Raw genomic sequence first — 20,790 nt, forward strand, 5'->3', positions numbered from 1 at the left:
AATAATTGAGAGAAAATATGATAAATATAAAATAGCTTCCCAAGATTGGTAATAAAAAATACTGCCAAACCTACAATACAAATTTTGGCTATCAGGCTTTTCTACAGAAAAAAAAAGTATTTCTCTAACTTGAAAATCAGTTTTTAATATTCACTGGTATGTTTTATAATGCTAGTCAAATACATAGGGCCATCAATCAGATGGTCCATTTTTATTGATTGATTTATTTATTTTTAATACAGGACATGAAGACTGTGTAAGAGGCTTGGCAATTTTGAGTGAAACAGAATTTCTTTCCTGTGCCAATGATGCTAGTATTAGAAGGTGGCAAATCACTGGCGAGTGTCTTGAAGTATTTTATGGTCATACAAATTATATTTATAGCATATCTGTCTTTCCAAATTGTAAAGGTAAGATTGTCTTATACTACATATTTAAAATGTTGTATTGAGTGTTCTATCCCATCTTGAGGTGGGGGGGATGGAGGGCTAATGATTTAAATCAATTTACTGACTGTAACTTGAATACTTTAGTAACTTTATTTCATAAGGATCTTTTACCTAAAGGAGAAAGCTGTGTGATCATTTTTATATTCATTTATACATGATGGTTACATTGTAAAAGTTTCTTGGGCATCTGAAGAAAGACTTCGTATAATTTATTGGTGTAAAGCAAAGTGTGTAAGATGTGAAATATGTAAAAAATGTGATTTTTTGATGTTGTATATGGTATGTGACAAATGCATAAAATTTAAAATTATACTTTATAAATACATTGGGGTTTAAAAATCAATAGGCCTATTTAGAAAGGTGGTGTATATATAAATGTACTTAATTTTATTTATTCAAACTAATTTTTCCTGCATTCATTAATTTTAGATTTTGTGACAACAGCAGAAGACAGATCTCTGAGAATCTGGAAACATGGGGAATGTGCTCAAACAATCCGACTTCCAGCTCAGTCTATATGGTGCTGTTGTGTACTAGACAATGGTGACATTGTGGTTGGTGCGAGGTATTCATGTTCTAGTCATCAATCAGTAATGTATGTCTAGGCCTTAGGTGGGCATTAGAGTGCACAGAGATAAGCCATAGAAATTTCAGTTAAATTGGGGAGACCACAGGCACATTTGTGTTACTAAACAAAACAGTAGTAGGTATAACAGCTTTTGCACTAACAATACATGATATATTACAATAGTATTGTACTGCAAGTTGTGCAGTCGAAACATGAAATTAGAAAAGTTAGAGATTGGTGTGGGCAAACTTTCTGGAGAAGAGGAAATTTGAATTGGGTTTTGAAAGATAATGCATAAAACCAGCAATGAGAATTTCTATCAAAAATAGAATTACAAGTACAAGTAAAGGTGTGGCCTGGGACCGAGAGTGATGTGGATGGGAAAGGAAGGAAGATGGTGGAGGACCAGTGCTGAGGAGCAGTGGATGATAGTGGTAAGATGGTAGGGTGGGGCTTAATCGTGGAGAATCTGGAATGCCTGGCATTTGTTAGATTCAGTGCTTGGGGTTAAAGGATTGTAGCTCTTGAACAAGAAGCAATGTGATTATCATGTGATAATTTATGAATTGTTAAGTGTGTACATTCGATTTAACTATCAGTGCCAATGGGCAGGAAACCAAATTACTAAGCAGTAATAGGGTGTAAAGCTATGAAACATTGGCCTCACAGTGCTAATGGATAAAGGACCCAAAAAAAAGATAATGCAGAGGGAAAATGATCAGAAAGGGGATGAAATAAAAGGGTAAAGTTTCAAACTTTGGATGATTAGAAGTCCACATTAATAAAAATGAAGAAGTGCGAGAACTGGTTTGGTGAAGAAGGTGATAACTTCCTGGGACCAAGTGGTGATAAGCCACACTCAGGCAGATGGATCACGGGCAGTTGGACTGGATCCTAGTGTAACAACTGAAACTGAAGATCAAGATTAGCGCAAAACTTCCAGAGTCAAGAGATAGGACATCTTTCTCTGAGGGAAGAAACAGAGAGGAGGAGGAACAGAACTAAAGATGGAACTTGTGCTACACTGTGGGTAGAGAAAGAGAAGCCTAAACAGAAAAAGCAATCCAGATGTTGAAATTCAGAGATGGAAAAAAAGGGATTTTGGAGGGAGATTGTGATCAGTGTCAATAAGTACAGGAGGGGTTAAGGAATGAAAATTTAGGAAAGCTTTTGGATTTTCTTTGAAAGATGTTAGTAACTTTTTTGACATCACATTTTCATAGAAAATAATAGAAAAGGGAAAATGAGAGGAGACAGGTAGAGAGTTTTTTGAAGAAATGGATGAAGGGAAGGATTATAGACTACTCTGGCATTGAAAGCAAGAGGAAAAAGAGGGCGACAGCCGTAAGGGATATAGGGTCTAATAAAGCAGGTATGTTTTATTTCTTGGCTGGATACAGGGTTGAATTGGTGGTTTAGTTGTTTTCTTTATACCTTGTTCAAAGTTGAAGAAAAATAAATTAAAGGGGTAACATTGCTGTTAGAAGAAGGTTAAGTAAGAAAGTTTTCTGTATAATTGAGTAGGATTAGTATAACTGAAAGTGGCTAATTTGTCTCCCCTACCCCAAAATTTTGAAAAGAGAAATTATGAAAATGAAGTCATTTTTCTGAGAATAGAGGGTGCCATCCAGTCCACAGGTGAAGCTGTTTTTTTCTTGATGGGAGTTACATTACTAGTTAACGGCATCATAATAAGGACAGCCTCCATGTGTTTCTAATGAATGGATATTGAGCATCTAGTATCTTTTAAGCCTTTTGTTGGGTATTTGAGCCCTTTATAAGTTAAATAATTCACTACCCTTCTTTATGCCACAATACTTATGTAATACTGACTTTAAAAGTGTATGCTATGTTTGTAGGTTTTTATGATGGTAAATATTTAATTTGGAATTGAAAATTGTGTTAAATATATGTTTCTTTGTTCTTTGCGAGTAACTTTTTCCTTAAATACTCTTTTTCCACCCTTTCCATTGCTTTGGAAAGTAATAGAGGGTAGTGTGATGAAATCAGCATAGTTCTATATTCAATCAGTAAATACACAGTAACATTTTTCATATTCACCAATATAGATTGTTTTTGCTTTGGATCATTCAAGTGTGATAGTGTTAATACACTGTGGCAATGACTTAAAATCAGTTTGTTTCCTTACAGTGATGGTATCATTAGAGTGTTTACAGAATCAGAGGATCGGACAGCAAGTGCTGAGGAAATCAAGGCTTTTGAAAGGGAACTCTCTCAGGCAACCATTGATTCCAAAACTGGTGATTTAGGGGACATTAATGCTGAGCAGCTTCCTGGGAGGGAACACCTCAATGAACCTGGTAAGTATTTCAGTGTATCTAGTAATAAAAATGCTACCATGTTTGCCTTTTTGGAATAATGAGTGACAAGAAAAGAGATTGTTTTGTTAAGTCATTCAGTATTATTCTCATTGCCAGGTACTGATTTTTGAGAGTTTTTATTATGCATAACCACAATGAAAAACCATATTCTTCTTGCCTCTGCCTCAGTTTTAAAGACTTTGAGCTAAGTTTCCCATAAACAGGAATCTTTTTTTTTTTTTAATAAATCACCTAATACTTAGCTTGTATATAGTAGATGTTCAAAAGTTACTCATTTAATACCTTCTGGTTGATTGGATTCTCTGAGAGGTTGTACAGACTAAAAATAAAAATGAGTTTAAGTAAAGCAGTGTCTGCTTAACGAGTTAGGGATCATTTGAGCTTAAAATCAGAGGACAGTCAGTCGTCTCAAATGAAATCTTATGTTGGATATATCCATGATCCCTTGGTCTTTGGACCTCTGGGGATTGAGATCTTTTCAGGATATCCATATGGTCAAAACTAGTTTTACAATACTTACATGTTATTTGACTTCTACACTGTGTTAACATTTACATTTATGGTATAAAAGCAGTGGTGGGTAAAATTGCTGGCTTGTTATTAGTATATAGATCAGGGCAGTGGCACCAAACTGTTCAGGCAGCCATGGTGTTCTTCACTGGCATGCAGTCGTTGTTTGAAAAAAAAAATGCTGTCTGCCCTTAGGAATGTCCCTGACAAAGCATTAAAAATTAATTTTATTCCATTTTGGCCCTTTAGTACATCTTTTATAATATTCTGGATGACAAAATGTAAAGTACACATACAGTATACCAAAGTACCATGGCCTCAGGGAGAAGTACTTCTGTAAGCATTTGAGTTGCAGGCTAAACTCTCCCTTTTTTTCATGGAATGCCATTTTTATTTCAAAGAATGACTATGGTTATTAAGGCTTAGATATTTGGGAGATATTTTTTGAAAATGAATGAATTGAGCATGTCACTTTAAAGAAAACAACTGGCAGTATTTGTTGCCAAAAATAAAATTCAACCTTCAAAGTGAAAATTGAAATTTTGGAAAACTTATGACATCAGTGGTAATATTAACAAAAGTGATTTTTTGATATTGAATAGTAAAATGTGTAATCATATGAAAAATTTGCATAGCTCAGTGAATCAATATTTTCGAAATTACCAGTTTGTGGTCCTGCAAAATCATGAATGGGTAAAAGTATAAGATAGATCAATGGATTTTAGTGTAATAGAGCATGAAAAATTCATGGATATGGTTTCAGATTCTAAATTTCTAACCCTTAGGATCTACTACTTGTAGAATATCCATATTTTTCTGAAAAGGCTATTAAACTAGGCCTCTCTTTTTTAACTGCATTATCTGTGTGACGCTGGATTTTCTTTATATACCTCAACCAAACAACAGACTGCGACAGGTTAAATGCAGGGGCACACATGGTAATCCAGCTGTATTCTATTAAGAGAGACAGTAAAGAGATTTACAAAAATGTACAGCAATCCAGTCATCTTACTAAGTTTTTAAAACTATACTTATTTTTCATTAAACTATTATTTATTCAATATGTAATAGATCTATTACTGTTTTCAATGAAGTAAATATGTTTTTTGCTCTTCTCATTTTTAATTTCAAATGCAGTACATCAACTGATATAACCCACATAAAAAAAGCTGTTTGGGCTTCTGAATAACTTTTATCACTTTAAAGAAATATTGAAACCAAAAGTTTGAACATCACTGTATTATTTCATATTTTTAATATTCTTACAATTCTTTGCAAAAATGTAATCTTTTTCTCTCTGTATATACACATTCAACAAATATTTACCAGGTACCTACTGTGTGCCCAGCATTGTTCTAAGCTCTGGGGAATACAGGTAACAAAAGAGACAGAAATCTCTGTTCTCACGAATTTATGTTCTACAGGAGGAGACAGATAATTAAAAAGTTAATAAGTAAGTATACAAGTATGTCAGATAATGATAAGTATGATGGGAAAAGTAAAGCAGGAGTTGAGTTTTGATAAAAAGATAAAACAGGAGTTATAATTTCAGTGGTCAGGAAATGTCTAATAATTAGGATAGCGCTAGTTGCTGTAACAGTTAAACCCTAGAATCTTAGTGGCTTAACATAAGAGAAGGTTTATTTGTTGCACATTTAAAGTTCACTTGGTGGCAGGGTATGCTGGAGCATGTTCGTAGAATAATTTTACTTCTCTAGGTCATTCAGGGACCCAAGCTGAAATCACCATCTTCAGCATGTACTTGCCAGGGTCCCCTTGGTTATAGACATTCAGCCACCAGACAGCATAAGAGAGGAGGGTAGAAAATGATGGACTGGGCCTAGAACTGGCATATATCACACCCACCCAGATTTCACTTGACCATTACTCAATGTGTAATCTAGGAACTGCAAAATGTAAGGGGGTGGAATAATGTAGTCTTTGACTAGACAGCCACAGCTCTACCCATTGGAATAGGAGTAGGAATCGCTAGAGGACAGCTAGCTCTCTTTGCCACTGAAGGCCTTGCTGAGAATGTGACTTTCAGGTAAAGTCCTTAAGGAGACAAGATGCTAACATCTGTGTGGAGAATGTCATATGCAGAATAAACAACCAGTGTTATAGACTCTAGGGGGCTCCAGGGCTTGTAGTAGGAGGCCATTGAATCAGTCCAACTGTGAAATAATGGTGGCTTATACCAATGGGTAGCAATGGAGATGGTGAGAAGAGGTAATGTTCTAGCTATATTTTAAAGATAGAGCTGATGGAATTTGCTGAAGGATTAGAGTTGAGAGAAAAGAATCACACTCTTCTACTCTTTTTGGCCTGATCATCTAGAAGAATGGAGAATCATTTACTGAAATGAAATGTTATCAGGAGAAATTCATCAATAAAACTTGTTTTATTTTTGATTGGCCAGCTACTTTTTAGTAGAATCACGTCTTTAACCATCCTTTATTTAATAGAATTTCTTTTAAACCATTATTTTCTTTTTGGCCACTTTCCAATAGAATTAAATTTTAAAATATTTTGTTTAATAAAATTTTCTATTAAACCAAAATACATTATCTCTTTTATATATAAACTTTAATATTAAAACTTCTCTATCAAAATGTTTGTAAATTTTACTCTGCCATTCTCTCTTTGATTCTTAAAATTTTTATTTTAAGGTGCTAGAGAAGGACAGACTCGTCTAATCAGAGATGGGGAGAAAGTCGAAGCCTATCAGTGGAGTGTTAGTGAAGGGAGGTGGATAAAAATTGGTGATGTTGTTGGCTCATCTGGTGCTAATCAGCAAACATCTGGAAAAGTTTTATATGAAGGGAAAGTATGTCAACTTCTACTTTCTAATTACTATTATCTTAAAGTATAAGACAAATTAAAAGTTTTCGTTTCCCTTTTCCTGTGCTAATAAAATTTTCTTTGGTGGTTTGACATTTAAAAATCATTTCAGTAGGGAGATTCTCAGTCTTGAAGTGGATTTTTTTTCTTTTAATATCTTTGCATGTAGAGAGAGCTATATTTGTGATGGACACATTAGCCATTATTTGCCTTTTTGATAGTTACATACACAAGCTGTTCTCAGCCATATTATATTAGGTGCACCTGTGTCACCTTTCATCTAATGCTTTGTACCTAGCTATATTTAACTTGACAGGCCATGAGGGACCCTGCAGGGCTGTGCTTATGATGCCAGCAGGTTTTCCTGAGTAAGGTAAAGTAACAGCTAATACTTTTGGCCTAGAAATCAACTAATTGGAAACCATTGTTTGGTCTTACAATTAATATGTAGTAATAATCCATCCCCCACATCTACCCCCAGTGAAGTACTAGTCTTGCAGCACTTGCAGATGGTTGCTATTAATCATTATTTGCCAAGTGGAAGATTTTAACATTGTGTTTTAGAGAAAGTTTAGCACTATAATTGTTAAAATAAATCTGTGTTATGTATATTGTTAATATATGTGAACAGATAGTAATCGTTTATCTCCTTTTTATATTCCTATTAAAGGAATTTGATTATGTTTTCTCAATTGATGTCAATGAAGGTGGACCATCATACAAATTGCCGTATAACATCACTGATGATCCCTGGTTAACTGCATACAACTTCTTGCAGAAGAATGATTTGAATCCTATGTTTTTGGATCAGGTGGCTAAATTTATTATTGATAACACAAAAGGTCAAATGTTGGGACTTGGAAACACCAGTTTTTCAGATCCGTTTACAGGTAAGTTAGGGTTTGTATTAAGTCTTATATACTTTCACAAATGTTTTTTTTTTTTTTCTTTATTCGTTGTTTTTAAACACCTATTACGATTAGCTATTTAAATAAAAACCAAGATCTACAGCAGGTTTTTGCATCAGATTTATATATTTGAGCCTCAAATTATATACTAATTTTGTATTTATAGGAACAATTGTAAATTGTTCTCTTTCAAAAGTAGAACCACACTGTAAACTAAACAAAATTAAGAAACTAATTCAGTTATTTGAAATGGGAAGAAACTTTTAAGTTCCTTCATGTTATTTCTTCTTTTTAAAATATATATTTTGGTGAAATTTAGTAAATAGAAGTTCTGTTTTCACATGAGGCTAAACTAGTTATGCATCAAATCTAGAACTGAACTGTGGGTAGTTTTAGTTTTACATGTTATTTGTATTCCACATGTTCACTTTTTTAAATCATTTATTTATTTACTTATTTTCGTCATGTTCTTCGTTGCTGTGTGTGGGCTTTCTCTAGTTGCGGCAATCGGGGGCTACTCTTCGTTGCGGTGCGAAGGCTTCTCATTGCAGTGGCTTCTCTTGTTGCAGAGTACGGGCTCTAGGTGTGGGGCTTCAGTAGTTGTGGCATGCGGGCTCAGTAGATGCAGCTCATGAGCTCCAGCGCACAGGCTCAGTAGTTGTGGTACAAGGGCTTAGTTGCTCCGAGGCATGTGGGATCTTCCCTGACCAGGGATTGAACCCATGTCCCCTGCATTGTCAGGAGTTTTTTAACCACTGCACTACCAGAGAAGTCCCCACATGTTCATTTTAAGTCAGTTGTTTATAACATAGTATACAGTGTCTAAAATGTTATAAATGGGATTAGGTTCTCATGCCAGAAGTATTATAATCCCAGTGGCATTTAGTCTGAGTCCAGGATCCTAGGAAATGGAGATTAATTAATTCTAGACATATTAGCCTGAGTTCTGGGTCCTGGGAACTGAGGCCATGGTATGGAAAGAAATAAAATGCTCCATCTTTTCTTAGATACAGGACCAGCTCTAAATAAAATTTTGAAATTGGCACTTTATTGTTAATGGGTTCCTGTTATTTCTGACTCCATCTTTCATGTGCTAGTGCTCTTCTTTGTTTTACAAGGATCCCATATCCTCTTCTTATCTAAGGTCTTTTTTCTTTTTTTCCTCTTCCCTCATAGATGCTTCATGGTCCTAAATTATATCCTCTCTTTCTAGTTCAAAATTCCATTGTTTGTTCACCTAATAAAGTTAAATCTCACCTGCATGTTGATTTAAACAGGTTTATCAGACTGACTCAATACTGAACTATAAATGATAGAACCCTCCCAACAGATGCACTTGGCAGAACAAGAAAAAAAAAGTATTACCTGGATATTTCTGCTGGTTGGAATATCAGTCTTCAGTACAAAAGAGTACTGCATTGTATGAGCTATTTTATGGGATGGAGGACAGATTAAAACAGCTGGCTTTGTCTGGAAGTCTAACAATGATTTGGCTTTTTTTGCTCTTTTGAAACTCTATCAGCATCCTTATATATAACTTTTTGTTAGATGCCTCTGATTATTTCCCTAGAGATACTAACAAAACCTACTCACACACACCACACATTTGTAAATGTATAAATGGGAAATCTGTTTCCTTTGTACCACTCATCCCCTTTGTAATTTTCTTCTCTAGTAGGTTGTAAGCTTCAGTGGATACAAGCAATCTTGTTCCCTGCTGGATCTCAGCACTGAATGTACTGTTTGACACATGAATTAATGAACCCAGGGGTTCTCTGAAAGATTAATAGTTGGTGCCTGTGGTTTTGATAGCAACAACAACAGCAGGAATTCTAGTGAATTTGTATAGGAACAGGAATTGAGTGTATGTGTATATTATTTAGGTCAGAGACCTACTGCAATTTATCTTTTTATATTTGAAGTCCTAGTTATTTTAATATTTAAAATATTAAATATTAAAATAATAGCTAAGATATAAAGTATTAAAGTTAACAAAAACAAAACTTGGAGAATCACTGAAATTTTAGTTTCTTACTAACCTTTCCAACTGTTAAGACTTCTGACTATAACTCCTCTTATTCTACCATGGGACAGCCTTGCTTTTTTATTTCTCTCCACACTTAGAGTCTTCTGATGTAAGCATTGTCCTATTTATGAAATTCAAAATTTTGGGGTACTTCAGATTTTCTTCTGTTTGCCTGCACAGGTGGTGGTCGGTATGTGCCAGGCTCTTCATCGGGATCTTCTAACACACTGCCTGCAGCAGATCCTTTTACAGGTGGGAAGCAGTTTTGATCAGTGTCTTTCTTCACTAAATGTATAACATTTTGCATTATATAGCTTTACATTTTGAAGAAACTATCCAATAACTAATAATTCCCTTATTACCTGTATTTCCAATTTTGATGGATCTCCTCTTTAACTTCTAATTTTTTCTTTTTCCTCAATTACTTTTATAGCTTTCCTCATGAGTTTTAATAACATATTATTAAAATTCATCATTTTCTCCAGTGGTCCTTCCTGAGAAGAGAGCAGAGTCATTAAGAGCATAGATTTTAGAGTCAGACAGACCTTGGCTCAAAATCTGGCTCTCCCACTTACTTGCTATGAGAAGTTGGCAAGATACGTAACCTGTCTGAGCCTATTTTTTTTATCTGTGAAATTAGATAATAGGGGAATCCACCAACCAAGACACAGCATGAGCGCTGTCACTGGCGAGATGCTACTGGTCACGAGCAGAGAAGGAGCCATGTGAGTCCCTGGTATTGGATGGAGCAGTGCAGTCAAGAAGGTTGCCCAGGCATATTTTGCCTTTAGCATGGAAGGAGACAGTCCACCCAGCTCCCCAGGATTAGTCTTCCTAATCTAAATTATTAATGGCCTTCCTGAAGCCCTGGAAGTGTCGGTGTGTCTCTTCAAAGTGACTTTATTTACCAAAGGTATGCATGCCTCAGCATCAGCACTACTGGAAAAAAATTGGACTTTAATGCAACTGAAGGAATCTCTGTTTTCAGAATAGCATTTCATGTATTTTATGATGCTGTTGTTGGATCTTCAGCCAGAGTTCCTGGACAATATACCAAATTTGGGAAGAAATTCATAGTGTTTATGGTATCTATTGGCCTTGCATACTTAGTACTGTGAGCTCTAAAAGTGACATCGTATAGTCCTGTCTAAACTATAGATGGGACCAACACACAACCTTGGGTCAGAATCATGAAGCTGTGAACTGCTCTCAGTGAGCTTTCCTACTCCTGAGAATGCTTTGGTGGCCCAGATGCAAATAACTGTACCCTGTGCAATGTACCAGTGTACTGCAGACAGCAACTATCAAGCTAAATGCTGTGATAGCATGATGGCTATTAAGGAAGTCTTTGGTGACCGTGGAAAGGTAGTAAAGATCTGAAGAGTAGATAAGATGATAACTTTCTCTGTCGGCATATTCAGGCACACTGATGCCCTGAAACTTGGAACAACAGAGTTCCTGCATCTCATTAGCAGCTTTTTTTTGGAACAGAAAGACTATACCAAGCTTCAAAACAGTACCAACAAAATCAAGAGAACAACTGGGGCCATCGTAACTGGAGCATGTCTCACTGTTGCACAATGTCAATAACTCAGAAGATGCATTAATTATGGAGATATGCAAGATAGCATACTAAAGGTCCAAGAGAACTATGGAATTAATAGATTAACTGAACCACACTATTATAAAAGATAGATAAAAACATTTGCCGTATTGAGATATTATAAAAATTAAATGGTATAGTACATATAAAGTGTTTAGGAAAATGCCTGGAGTATATTTAAGCCCTCAGTGTATGTTAGCTGTTATTGTGAATGTTGTTCCTCCAGTTTTACCAATAGCACTGGGGCCAAAAGGTTCCCTGTCTTGCTTCCAACTTAAGGGCAATCTTAATTTTTTCTTTTCTTTATTCATATGGTTCTCAAACATTTTATGTCAATTAGAATCATATGGGATGCTTTAGTTATTGCAAGGTCCCACTCACAGAGATTCTGATACACTAGATTAGTGAGAAGATTAAAAATACTCATAGTCTGACCCGTTACCCAGCAGTTCTGATCATATGGTCTTGGATGTGGTTTGCTGTTTAGGTAGTTTTAAAAGCTCCCTATTGCTTTCTATAGTGAAGCTGATTTGGAGAACCATTAGGCTATTATGGACAGGCCCTGGGAACCTGCATATTGTACCAGTGACTCTCATTCAGGTGGTCAGGGACCTACATTTGGAACAGTGTAGGACTACATTCTGCCTCATAATGCCTAGGACAAATTATTCAGCCTTCCTCTTCTAAAATATTGTGAATAATAATGATATCTATGTAATATTTAAATGAATTCATGCATATGAGATGCTTAGCATGCTAGCCAGCATATCATAAAAACTCAGCAAGTCCTCTTATTCTGTGTTCTTCATTATTTTAATGAATCCTGTTCACATCTGCAGTTTTGTTTTTTAGTTTTGTTTGCTTTTTCTGTGTCTATTGTATTGGTTATACCAACTCCTGAATACATCAGGACTCTGAACATCTCCAAATCCTGCCAGTTCTCTCTCTGCACTTGTTTTTCCTGTTTCTTTCTTTCCGTTTTCAATAAAACAGCTACAAGTATTCTCATGTGAGAGTGGGCTATTATAGCATCCGTAACTCTTACCTAGTTTCTTTTCTATTTGTCTTATGTGCCAGCTAATCCCATCTATATTTCAATAAAATAGTGTTCACATTTCATTATGGAAACTTTTTACTTTTTTTCTCTCCAAGCTGTTAATGCTTTTGTAATTCATTAAACTTCTCTTATTATAGTATTTAAGGCATGTAATGTTTATAACTTGAGAATTACTTTTCTGGCTAATTTTATTGGGATCTAACTTCATGCCAGATACTGTTCTAAGCATTTTGCTGTGTTAAATTTGTAGCCCTTTTATTAAGATGTCATTCTGAAGTGTGACTAATAATGAAAGTGTCATTCTGTGTAAAGAAGGAGCAGTTTGAACTTTATCACTTGCCAATACCTGTGCTTACTAGGAATATTATTGCATTTTAGGTGGTGGTCGGTATGTACCAGGGTCTGCAGGTATGGGAACTGCCATGACTGGAGCTGATCCATTTACAGGTACACATTTTTCATTTCCCATTTTAAAAAAAAAAAAAAAAAAAAAACTCATTAGAACTTTTATGTAATAAAAGTTTAAGGAAATTGGCCTCTTTTTCTTGCTGGAAGGCTTTTTATACAGTAATCAAAACCAAACTTTTGACCTGGCTTTTAGAGTGTTCTCAGAATTGTCATTACTTCACATTAGAATCATCTGGGGAGCTTAGTAAAAGTACTTCAACCTCATCCCCAGTGATGCTTACCTGATCTAACATTGCTCTGAGTTGGGGCCTTAGCAAGGGTAGTTTTTTAATTTTCTCATGTGCAGCCAGGATTGAAAACTGCTGTTCTACTGTGTTCAGGCTGGTTTTCTCGCTATCCTTCCCAAAATCTGAGTTTATTCTCATCTCTTCCCCTTCATTCTTATATACTTAATGTGTTTAGAATGTTATGTACTACATTACAGATTGAGAGGACTCAGAAAAGAATTTGCTTTTACGACTTAAGCCTGGAATATTTGGCTTTCCCCTGAGCAACTAACTTTTTTCATTGTTAGTATCTAGCCTAGACCCTGACACACCTTGTTCATCAGTGTTGAATATATGCAGGCATGCATTTTTCCTCTGTTAGCTGCCAGCAAAACGCAGAACTGAATTTGTGGTTCATCTCTTGTAAGCTTGACAGATCTGTTGGCATATATACCCTATTTATTATTTTATACTTGAGAATATATGTGACATATGTTATTGAGCATAATAAAATATTCATAAACCCACCACTGTACTTGAGAACCGAGTTGGTATATAATTTTTTAAGTTATTTTTTCATTGTGAAAGTTAACATTGATTGGCAGTATTGAAGTTTAACATAGTAATTAATTAAGATTAAGGACTCTAGAGTGAGAATGCTTAGATTCAAATCTCAGTTCCACTAATTTTTATGTGTTTTACTTTTAAGCAAGTCATTTCCGTGCCTCTCTTTTTCTCATTTGTAAAGTTATATCTACTCCTAGAAATGAGCTTAAAATTATGAAATATATGTAAATTATTTTATATGGAATAAATGCTTAGTAATGTTGTACCTGTATTACAAAAGAGTCTTAAAGTTAACAGTGCTTCCATTTTTCAGAAATTAAAGTCTTTAACATTTGGTGTATGCAGTGGACCTTTGTATACTTTATTTAAGCCATTGTCATCTCCCACCTAGACCAATGAAATAATGGCCTCCAAATTGGGCTCTCCTCTGTTTATGCCCCTCCCTTGATTAAAACCCTATAATAGCTTCCTATTGACTATTCTCTCTTGCCTTGCATCACATTCCTCTCTGCCCTTTCTTCTGCCATACTGGCCTGCGTCAGTGTCTTGAGCAGGGCATGCTGTTTTCTACCTCAGGAGTTTGGTACATGCTCTTCTCTTTTGGAATATTTGTGCCCTTTGCTTTGCTATTTAGACCACTAATTATTGTTTGGCTTTTTCTCTCCTTTTTCTTTTTTATTTAATTTTGTAATATAGTATATATTAAATGAACTCAGTGAAACTTCTTGGACACGCACACATACGTCTTGCTAGATCGTCTACTCTATCATAAGCTCTCAGTGCATCCTATACTTTTCCTTCAGAGAACTTTTCGTTGTACTTAATTGTTTGGACGATATTTGATTTGCAATCTCATTACCACAACTAGACTCTTAACAACCAGAAGTACAGGCAGTGTCTTTGATCATGTCAATAAATATTTTATGCTTTGTAAGCAATTAGAATTAATTTTGTGCATTTACCTCATTCTTCATTTATCTACCTTCCCTCTTTCTGTTTCTAATATACCCAAGATTAAAGTGTTTTATTCATATTTTTATAAAATACCTAAATTTTACATCAGAACAAAAATGTTGTATAAGTTAAGATTTGACATGAAAGTAAAACATAAGTTAGATGTAAATTATGCTTTCGTTGTAGCAGCTTTATTCCGAGTATTGTTGAGTTTTCATCTTGTGGCAATTTTTGTTCATCACCAGATACTGAGTTAGTGTTACTCTAGTGGGCACTTAAGAAGTAAATACATAGGCCCTTCAGGACCTTACAACTTGGGAGGGATTTGTAACAATGATGTAGAAGATGATTAGAGAAAATGACAGTGCCTACTACATCATTTGGAATGAGAAGAGAGATCACTATGCTTAGAGAAGAAGGAAATGGAAAATTTCATAATTGTTTTGTGTTCTTGTGATCTTTTAAAAATTTTCAATTTAGATTGAATCTTAAAAATATGAGAGAAGTAGAAAATATGAAATGGAAAGCCTTCATTTTACATTTAAGCTCCCATTCCAAAAACTAAAATTTATTATATCAACAAATATATACAGTATATAAAATCTTATGGATTTATTTTCTTTTTCTTTCTTTCTGAAGTGGGTTATTTATTGCATGCACTGAATAGTTATATATCTCAGTAATTTTGAAAACAAAAGTCACTTAGAAAAATCTTGCTTTTGACTGCTCTGAGTGATTTTTGCCTTCTATCCTGTAAATAGGGAACAGTGCCTACCAATCAGCTGCATCTAAGACAGTGAATATTTATTTTCCCAAAAAAGAGGCTGTCACTTTTGACCAAGCAAACCCTACTCAAATATTAGGTAAGTGTAGTTTAATTAAATAGTTTTCTCACATATCCACAGACTCTTTGAGATGCTCTCAAGGCTATTTCTCTCCTAAGCATGTACTGGGAACCAGGCGCTTACATGATGGAGACTTGTATTTTGGTATTACACAATTGAGTCAACTAAGAATACATAATCTGATAATGGACATTAATACTTTATAAGAAATCTTACACAAATATAAGTAAATGCTTTTTGATGACTTTAATGAGAAAAAAAGTTAAAGGGGAAAAAAATCAATCTCATCCTCTAAACTCATTGATTTCAGGAAAAAAAAAATAATGAAAATGAATAAGTATTTAAAAAACAAAGTCTTGTCTGTAAAAATGAAACTGCTCTGTTGGCTTTGATTGCGTTTTTTGTTAATTTGTTTTCCTCAAAACAAAATGACTAGGTTTTGTTTTGTTTTTGACTAAGGGTGTTACTAACTCTGTTTGCCACAAAGATTATGGTGAGAGTCCACTGAGCTAAGATAACATGCATACCTGAGAACATGACAGGGGTGTTATTGTTGGGGGGGGGGGGGGGGTGTTGTTTGGTTTGTCACTATCCTTTATATTATCTTTATAAAGATCACTCATAGGTCTTTTCTTAATTGCTTTATTTTTGAACAATAAAGAAGTGTATACATACTTTTAGACAGCTTGACATTTTTAAACTCATACAAATATAAAAGCTCTCTCACTTTTTGCATTCCCTAAGTAAACTTTGTTTTAATATTCTGTTAGTGTTAAGCAGTTTTTAATGCCAAAGAATGAGATAGATCCAAGTTTCTAGTTATGATTGATAAAAATTTGTAAATTTTATCTTCTTAATAAGCCTTTTGTGATGGAAATTTGGGCTTTTTTATTCTTTGAGATAAAGATTTTTGAGGAAATAGTGTTAGATGACCCAAAGTAACATTAATGATGACAAGGCCGTTGATATTGAAGATGCATGTGAAGAGTTTGAAAGAAATTGTTTCATGAAATGTGAATATGCTGGGAAATGCCACATTTCCATTAAATATGTTTTAAAAGTAATGTGATGTCAAATGTAGAGATGAAACTAAGTCAATAAATTAGATATAAATACACATTTAGCTTTTTGACTGTTATTGGCAGTCACAGAAGTTGACATAAGTTGGCTAAAAGTTATAAATTTTTTTCATTGAAAAAGTAGAGGATTGACAACTTATATATGACAGAATGTTGCTTTGAAAAGCATTAAAAATGATAAATATGGTATACTTAAAAACTTATTCAAAGCAAAAAGCTTTAGAAGATGTTAGAAGATAACAGGTAAAATAAAAATCATCACAGTAACCTTTCTTTTTCTATACTGGACTCAGCTTAAAATTACTCACAGACCTTATTCTTATTTTATGGTCCTTGATAATTGCTGTGAAAAGTCTTACCTCCCCATGGTGTGTGGTAGAGTACTCTTATTGAAAATGTTGGCATTTGTGTATTACATTTGGCTAAGTATATAGAGTTAGAGAATATTGAAGGTTTGGATTTGGGCTCTAGGTAAACTGAAGGAACTTAATGGAACTGCATCTGAAGAGAAGAAGTTAACTGAGGATGACTTGGTACTTCTTGAAAAGATACTCTCTCTAATATGTAATAATTCTTCAGAAAAACCCACAGCCCAGCAACTTCAGATTCTATGGAAAGCTGTTAACTGGCCTGAAGGTACAGAAACACTCTTTAAAATGTAACTAGAAAGCAGAAAGTATATCTTTATTTCTATCCACACTACTGATGTTTCTAGATTAAATAAAAGTTAACCCAAAAAAAAAAAGAAAAAACAAAACAAAAAGTTAACCTGTTAGTTGAAATTCGCATTGGAAAAAACTTCACAAAGGATTCACTATATCAACTGTAATTCATAGTCTTGCTTTGGTCATATACCCTAAGAGAATCTGAAGGTAATGTAATGATACCCATACATGGACCATTTTGTATACCATTTCAGAGCATTTATGGATTCACTGTAAGACATCCACGAAACTCTTTGTGACTTGTTACCATATGCTACAAACATTTGCTATAAGCAGTTTCTCTTTTAGTTACTTTACCTAATTCTTTTTTATTCCGAAGTGTCCTCTTCCCTATTATTTTTTCATGTAATTGATTTATTGGAGAGAAAATCATTTTTCCTGCAAAATGTTCCATATTTTGAATTTGGCTGATCACTTAATGTGTTCCTCTATCTCTGTTTTTCCTGCTAGACATAATTAGATTCTGATTCATTAGTTTTTTTCAGGTGAATATCCTTTATAAATGATGTTGCATACTACTTTTATATCACAGGGCCCATAATTTCTGCTTTCCTTACTTTTAGTGATGTTAAGATTGTTTAGCACATTCATTTACATGGTGTCTACCTAGTCCCTTAAATATAAATCAATCCACAAACGTGTATAAGCATCCTATTAGCATTTGTCAACTGGAATTCTTCTAAAAGAACTTTCCCTCCTCAATTCTTTGGTCTTGTTTTAGGATTTTTTAAAAGCAAGGTCCCAATCCTATTCTTTGCACAAGGATTTATTGAATACCCACTGTATGTCAAGTTATTTTAATAACCCAGGAGAGCTACCATGTTTTTAAAGCAGATGTGATCTTGTAGCAATAAATACAGTCTCTATAAATATGAAAAATCAGTTAACATCAGTTTCAGAAGTATACACATTTTGTAAAACAGGCATATGATTTTTAACATTAAAAATTTTTTTTAACATTAGTGAATTTTTCTTTTCAATAGATATTGTCTTTCCTGCACTTGACATTCTTCGGTTGTCAATTAAACATCCCAGTGTGAATGAGAACTTCTGCAATGAAAAAGAAGGGACTCGGTTCAGCAGTCATCTCATCAGTCTTCTGAACCCTAAAGGAAAGCCAGCAAACCAGCTGCTTGCTCTCAGGACTTTTTGCAATTGTTTTGTTGGCCAGGCAGGACAAAAGCTCATGATGTCCCAGAGGGAATCACTACTGTCCCATGCAATAGAACTGAAATCAGGGAGCAATAAGAACATTCACATTGCTCTGGCTACATTGACACTGAACTATTCTGTTTGTTTTCATAAAGACCATAACATTGAAGGGAAAGCTCAGTGCTTGTCAGTAATTAGCACAGTCTTGGAAGTTGTACAAGACCTGGAAGCCACTTTTAGACTTCTTGTGGCTCTTGGGACACTTATCAGTGATGACTCAAACGCTATACAATTAGCCAAGTCTTTAGGCGTTGATTCTCAAATAAAAAAGTATGCGTCGGTATCAGAGCCAGCTAAAGTAAGTGAATGCTGTAGACTTATCCTAAACTTACTGTAACAGTGGGGTAGGGGACTGAGATTTTAAATTGATAGTGTTTTTTTTCCCCACATTTCACATGACTTATAGATGATGAAAAGAATGCTGTGGATTAAGTAAAATTTCAGATCTTGTAAAGTTGGGGGGAAGGGGAAACAAAGGAGAAATAAAATTTTTGCACTGATGAACTGTGAAATTTTCCTGTGTAATGTGGGTAGGTTTTTAATAGTTTAGAAATAAATTAAGAATGAGCTGTGACCAACAACAACAAAACTACAGTGGTGTAATTCCCTTACCTTAGCCACCTAGGAGGAGACAAGGGCTTTTATTTTTGTAATCTGCTTCACTGCTTGTATACCCAGACTGTTAATTGCTGGTGGTTGTCTTTTATTTAATTTCTCCTCTACTCATTTTCATTGCTGGATTCTTTCAATAGCACTGATTGATTTCAAGGTCTTATTTTAGGACAACTACTTTAGAATTTTTAAAATTAAGTTAGTTATAAATTATTCCATAAATTTATAATGGATATTATTCCATTATAAATATATTGAAAAGTTATTGCAGACTGTTATTTGCAAGTCTGGAGACTATCATGGGAAATTAGTATTTTTGAGTCCCTAACATGGTCCCAGTGCTGTGCTAAACACTTTGATATTTAATTCTCAAATCCCCTTAAATGTAGGGTGATGATAGTTTATCTTTGTTTTCAGAAGTAAATGTAGTGGGATGAATCACAGTGGAAAAAAGGAAAAGTACAGGAAAAGTATGCACCATGCTATACATCCTAGAGAGGGAGGGGTCACAAATTTGTCTATAAACATCCTAGCAACTAACACAAAGAAGGAACCAAGCCATTAATTATATAATGTGTCTAAGGGAACCTCAGTTTCTTAGGAGAAGTGTAACTATTGTTAATCTAGAAGAGTGAGCATCATTCCCAACATTTATTATATAGAACCATGAATTTCCTGGCTTAATGCCAAATTGCAGTCTAAGAACAGTTCTTCCCCCAAAAGGGAGGAAACAGTTTTGATTGTCTAGATTAATCCAAGAGAAAACTTTTGGAATATCAAAAAAGAATGGGTAAAATGTAAATTGAGGGGATGTATATTTTGCTAAGTATTAAATTGCAATTTTCTGATGTGTACCCAGACTTTAAATATTGTTTGCTGGTTCCATTAGTTATCCATGCTTTGCTTTTTGTTGAATTGGGATTTAGGAGGTTAAGTAAAAGTTATATGACTACATTAAGAGTATAACCCGGTCAGTCTGATTCCATTACAGTACAGTGCTTTCTTTTTAACATGTCATGTTTAGCATGCAATTGTAAGTACAATTTGTCTGCAATATTTTGAAATACTAGGTACCTTTGAATAATGGTGGGATGTAGAGTCTTCGTGAAGAATAGGAGTTTACTCTCCAAAATATAAGGGGTGGCAAATGGTAAACGCTGTTTGCTTCCTGTTAGTGTACACGTGTTTTTATTTATACACTTTATTATACACTTTTATTATACTGTTATTCCATGTTTATTGAAGAAAAATTACAAAATACTGTTTAGCAAAAAGAAAAAACTCCCTCTTGAAAGATAAGTGTTAAGTGGTGATTTAATTATTTTAAAGATTTTTTTTTAGGTTACTTTTTCCCATGATTCCCTTATTTTTTACTAAATAGAAAAATACACATTCATTGACTAAAACACACATTCATTAAATAAAAATTGCCTATAATTCCACTACCCAGAGAGAATCATTCATAACTAATCTTGTGCCATATCAATTGGTATGTAAACATTTTATTTTTTTTAAAAAGGATTGTATGATACCCATTGTTCAATAATCTGATTTTTAACTTGACATAGTACACCTATTTCCACCTTAATAAATATTATGTTATATTGATATGCCCATTTCCTATTATCTGACATTGTTACCCATTTTCAGCTGTAAAGCAATGCTACAGGCCAATCTCATAAGTTTCTTACTAATTCCTTAGGATATATTTTATACTTGGAATTGGTGGGTCAAGTTAATGCACATTTTTAAACTTTGATAAATGTTGCCAAATCACCTCCAGTGGTAAAAGTCTTAGAGTTAATGTCCTTCATGTTG

The 20,790-nt window shown here is 34.3% G+C and overlaps 1 protein-coding gene across 3 annotated transcripts in view; it reads left to right on the forward strand.

Annotated features, from left to right (window-relative positions):
* PLAA (phospholipase A2 activating protein) overlaps positions 1 to 18,868 on the forward strand; it is a 32,877-nt gene extending 14,009 nt beyond the window's left edge. Inside the window, exons 5-14 of one of the 3 annotated variants that reach the window (XM_057720305.1) lie at positions 243 to 410; positions 879 to 969; positions 3,169 to 3,338; positions 6,539 to 6,696; positions 7,381 to 7,600; positions 9,825 to 9,896; positions 12,683 to 12,751; positions 15,261 to 15,362; positions 16,895 to 17,059; positions 18,132 to 18,868. In XM_057720305.1, the coding sequence (XP_057576288.1) occupies positions 243 to 410; positions 879 to 969; positions 3,169 to 3,338; positions 6,539 to 6,696; positions 7,381 to 7,600; positions 9,825 to 9,896; positions 12,683 to 12,751; positions 15,261 to 15,362; positions 16,895 to 17,059; positions 18,132 to 18,697 (1,781 nt within the window). In that variant the 3' untranslated portion in view covers positions 18,698 to 18,868. Of the gene's footprint in view, positions 1 to 242; positions 411 to 878; positions 1,015 to 3,168; positions 3,339 to 6,538; positions 6,697 to 7,380; positions 7,601 to 9,824; positions 9,897 to 12,682; positions 12,752 to 15,260; positions 15,363 to 16,894; positions 17,060 to 18,131 lie in introns of all 3 variants that reach the window. The other 2 variants (XM_057720304.1, XM_057720306.1) reach the window with 2 other exon arrangements.
* The last annotated feature ends 1,922 nt before the right edge of the window (positions 18,869 to 20,790 follow it).

Source organism: Hippopotamus amphibius, chromosome 2 (genome assembly GCF_030028045.1).
Source record: "Hippopotamus amphibius kiboko isolate mHipAmp2 chromosome 2, mHipAmp2.hap2, whole genome shotgun sequence".
NCBI classification, from domain to species: Eukaryota; Metazoa; Chordata; class Mammalia; order Artiodactyla; family Hippopotamidae; genus Hippopotamus; species Hippopotamus amphibius.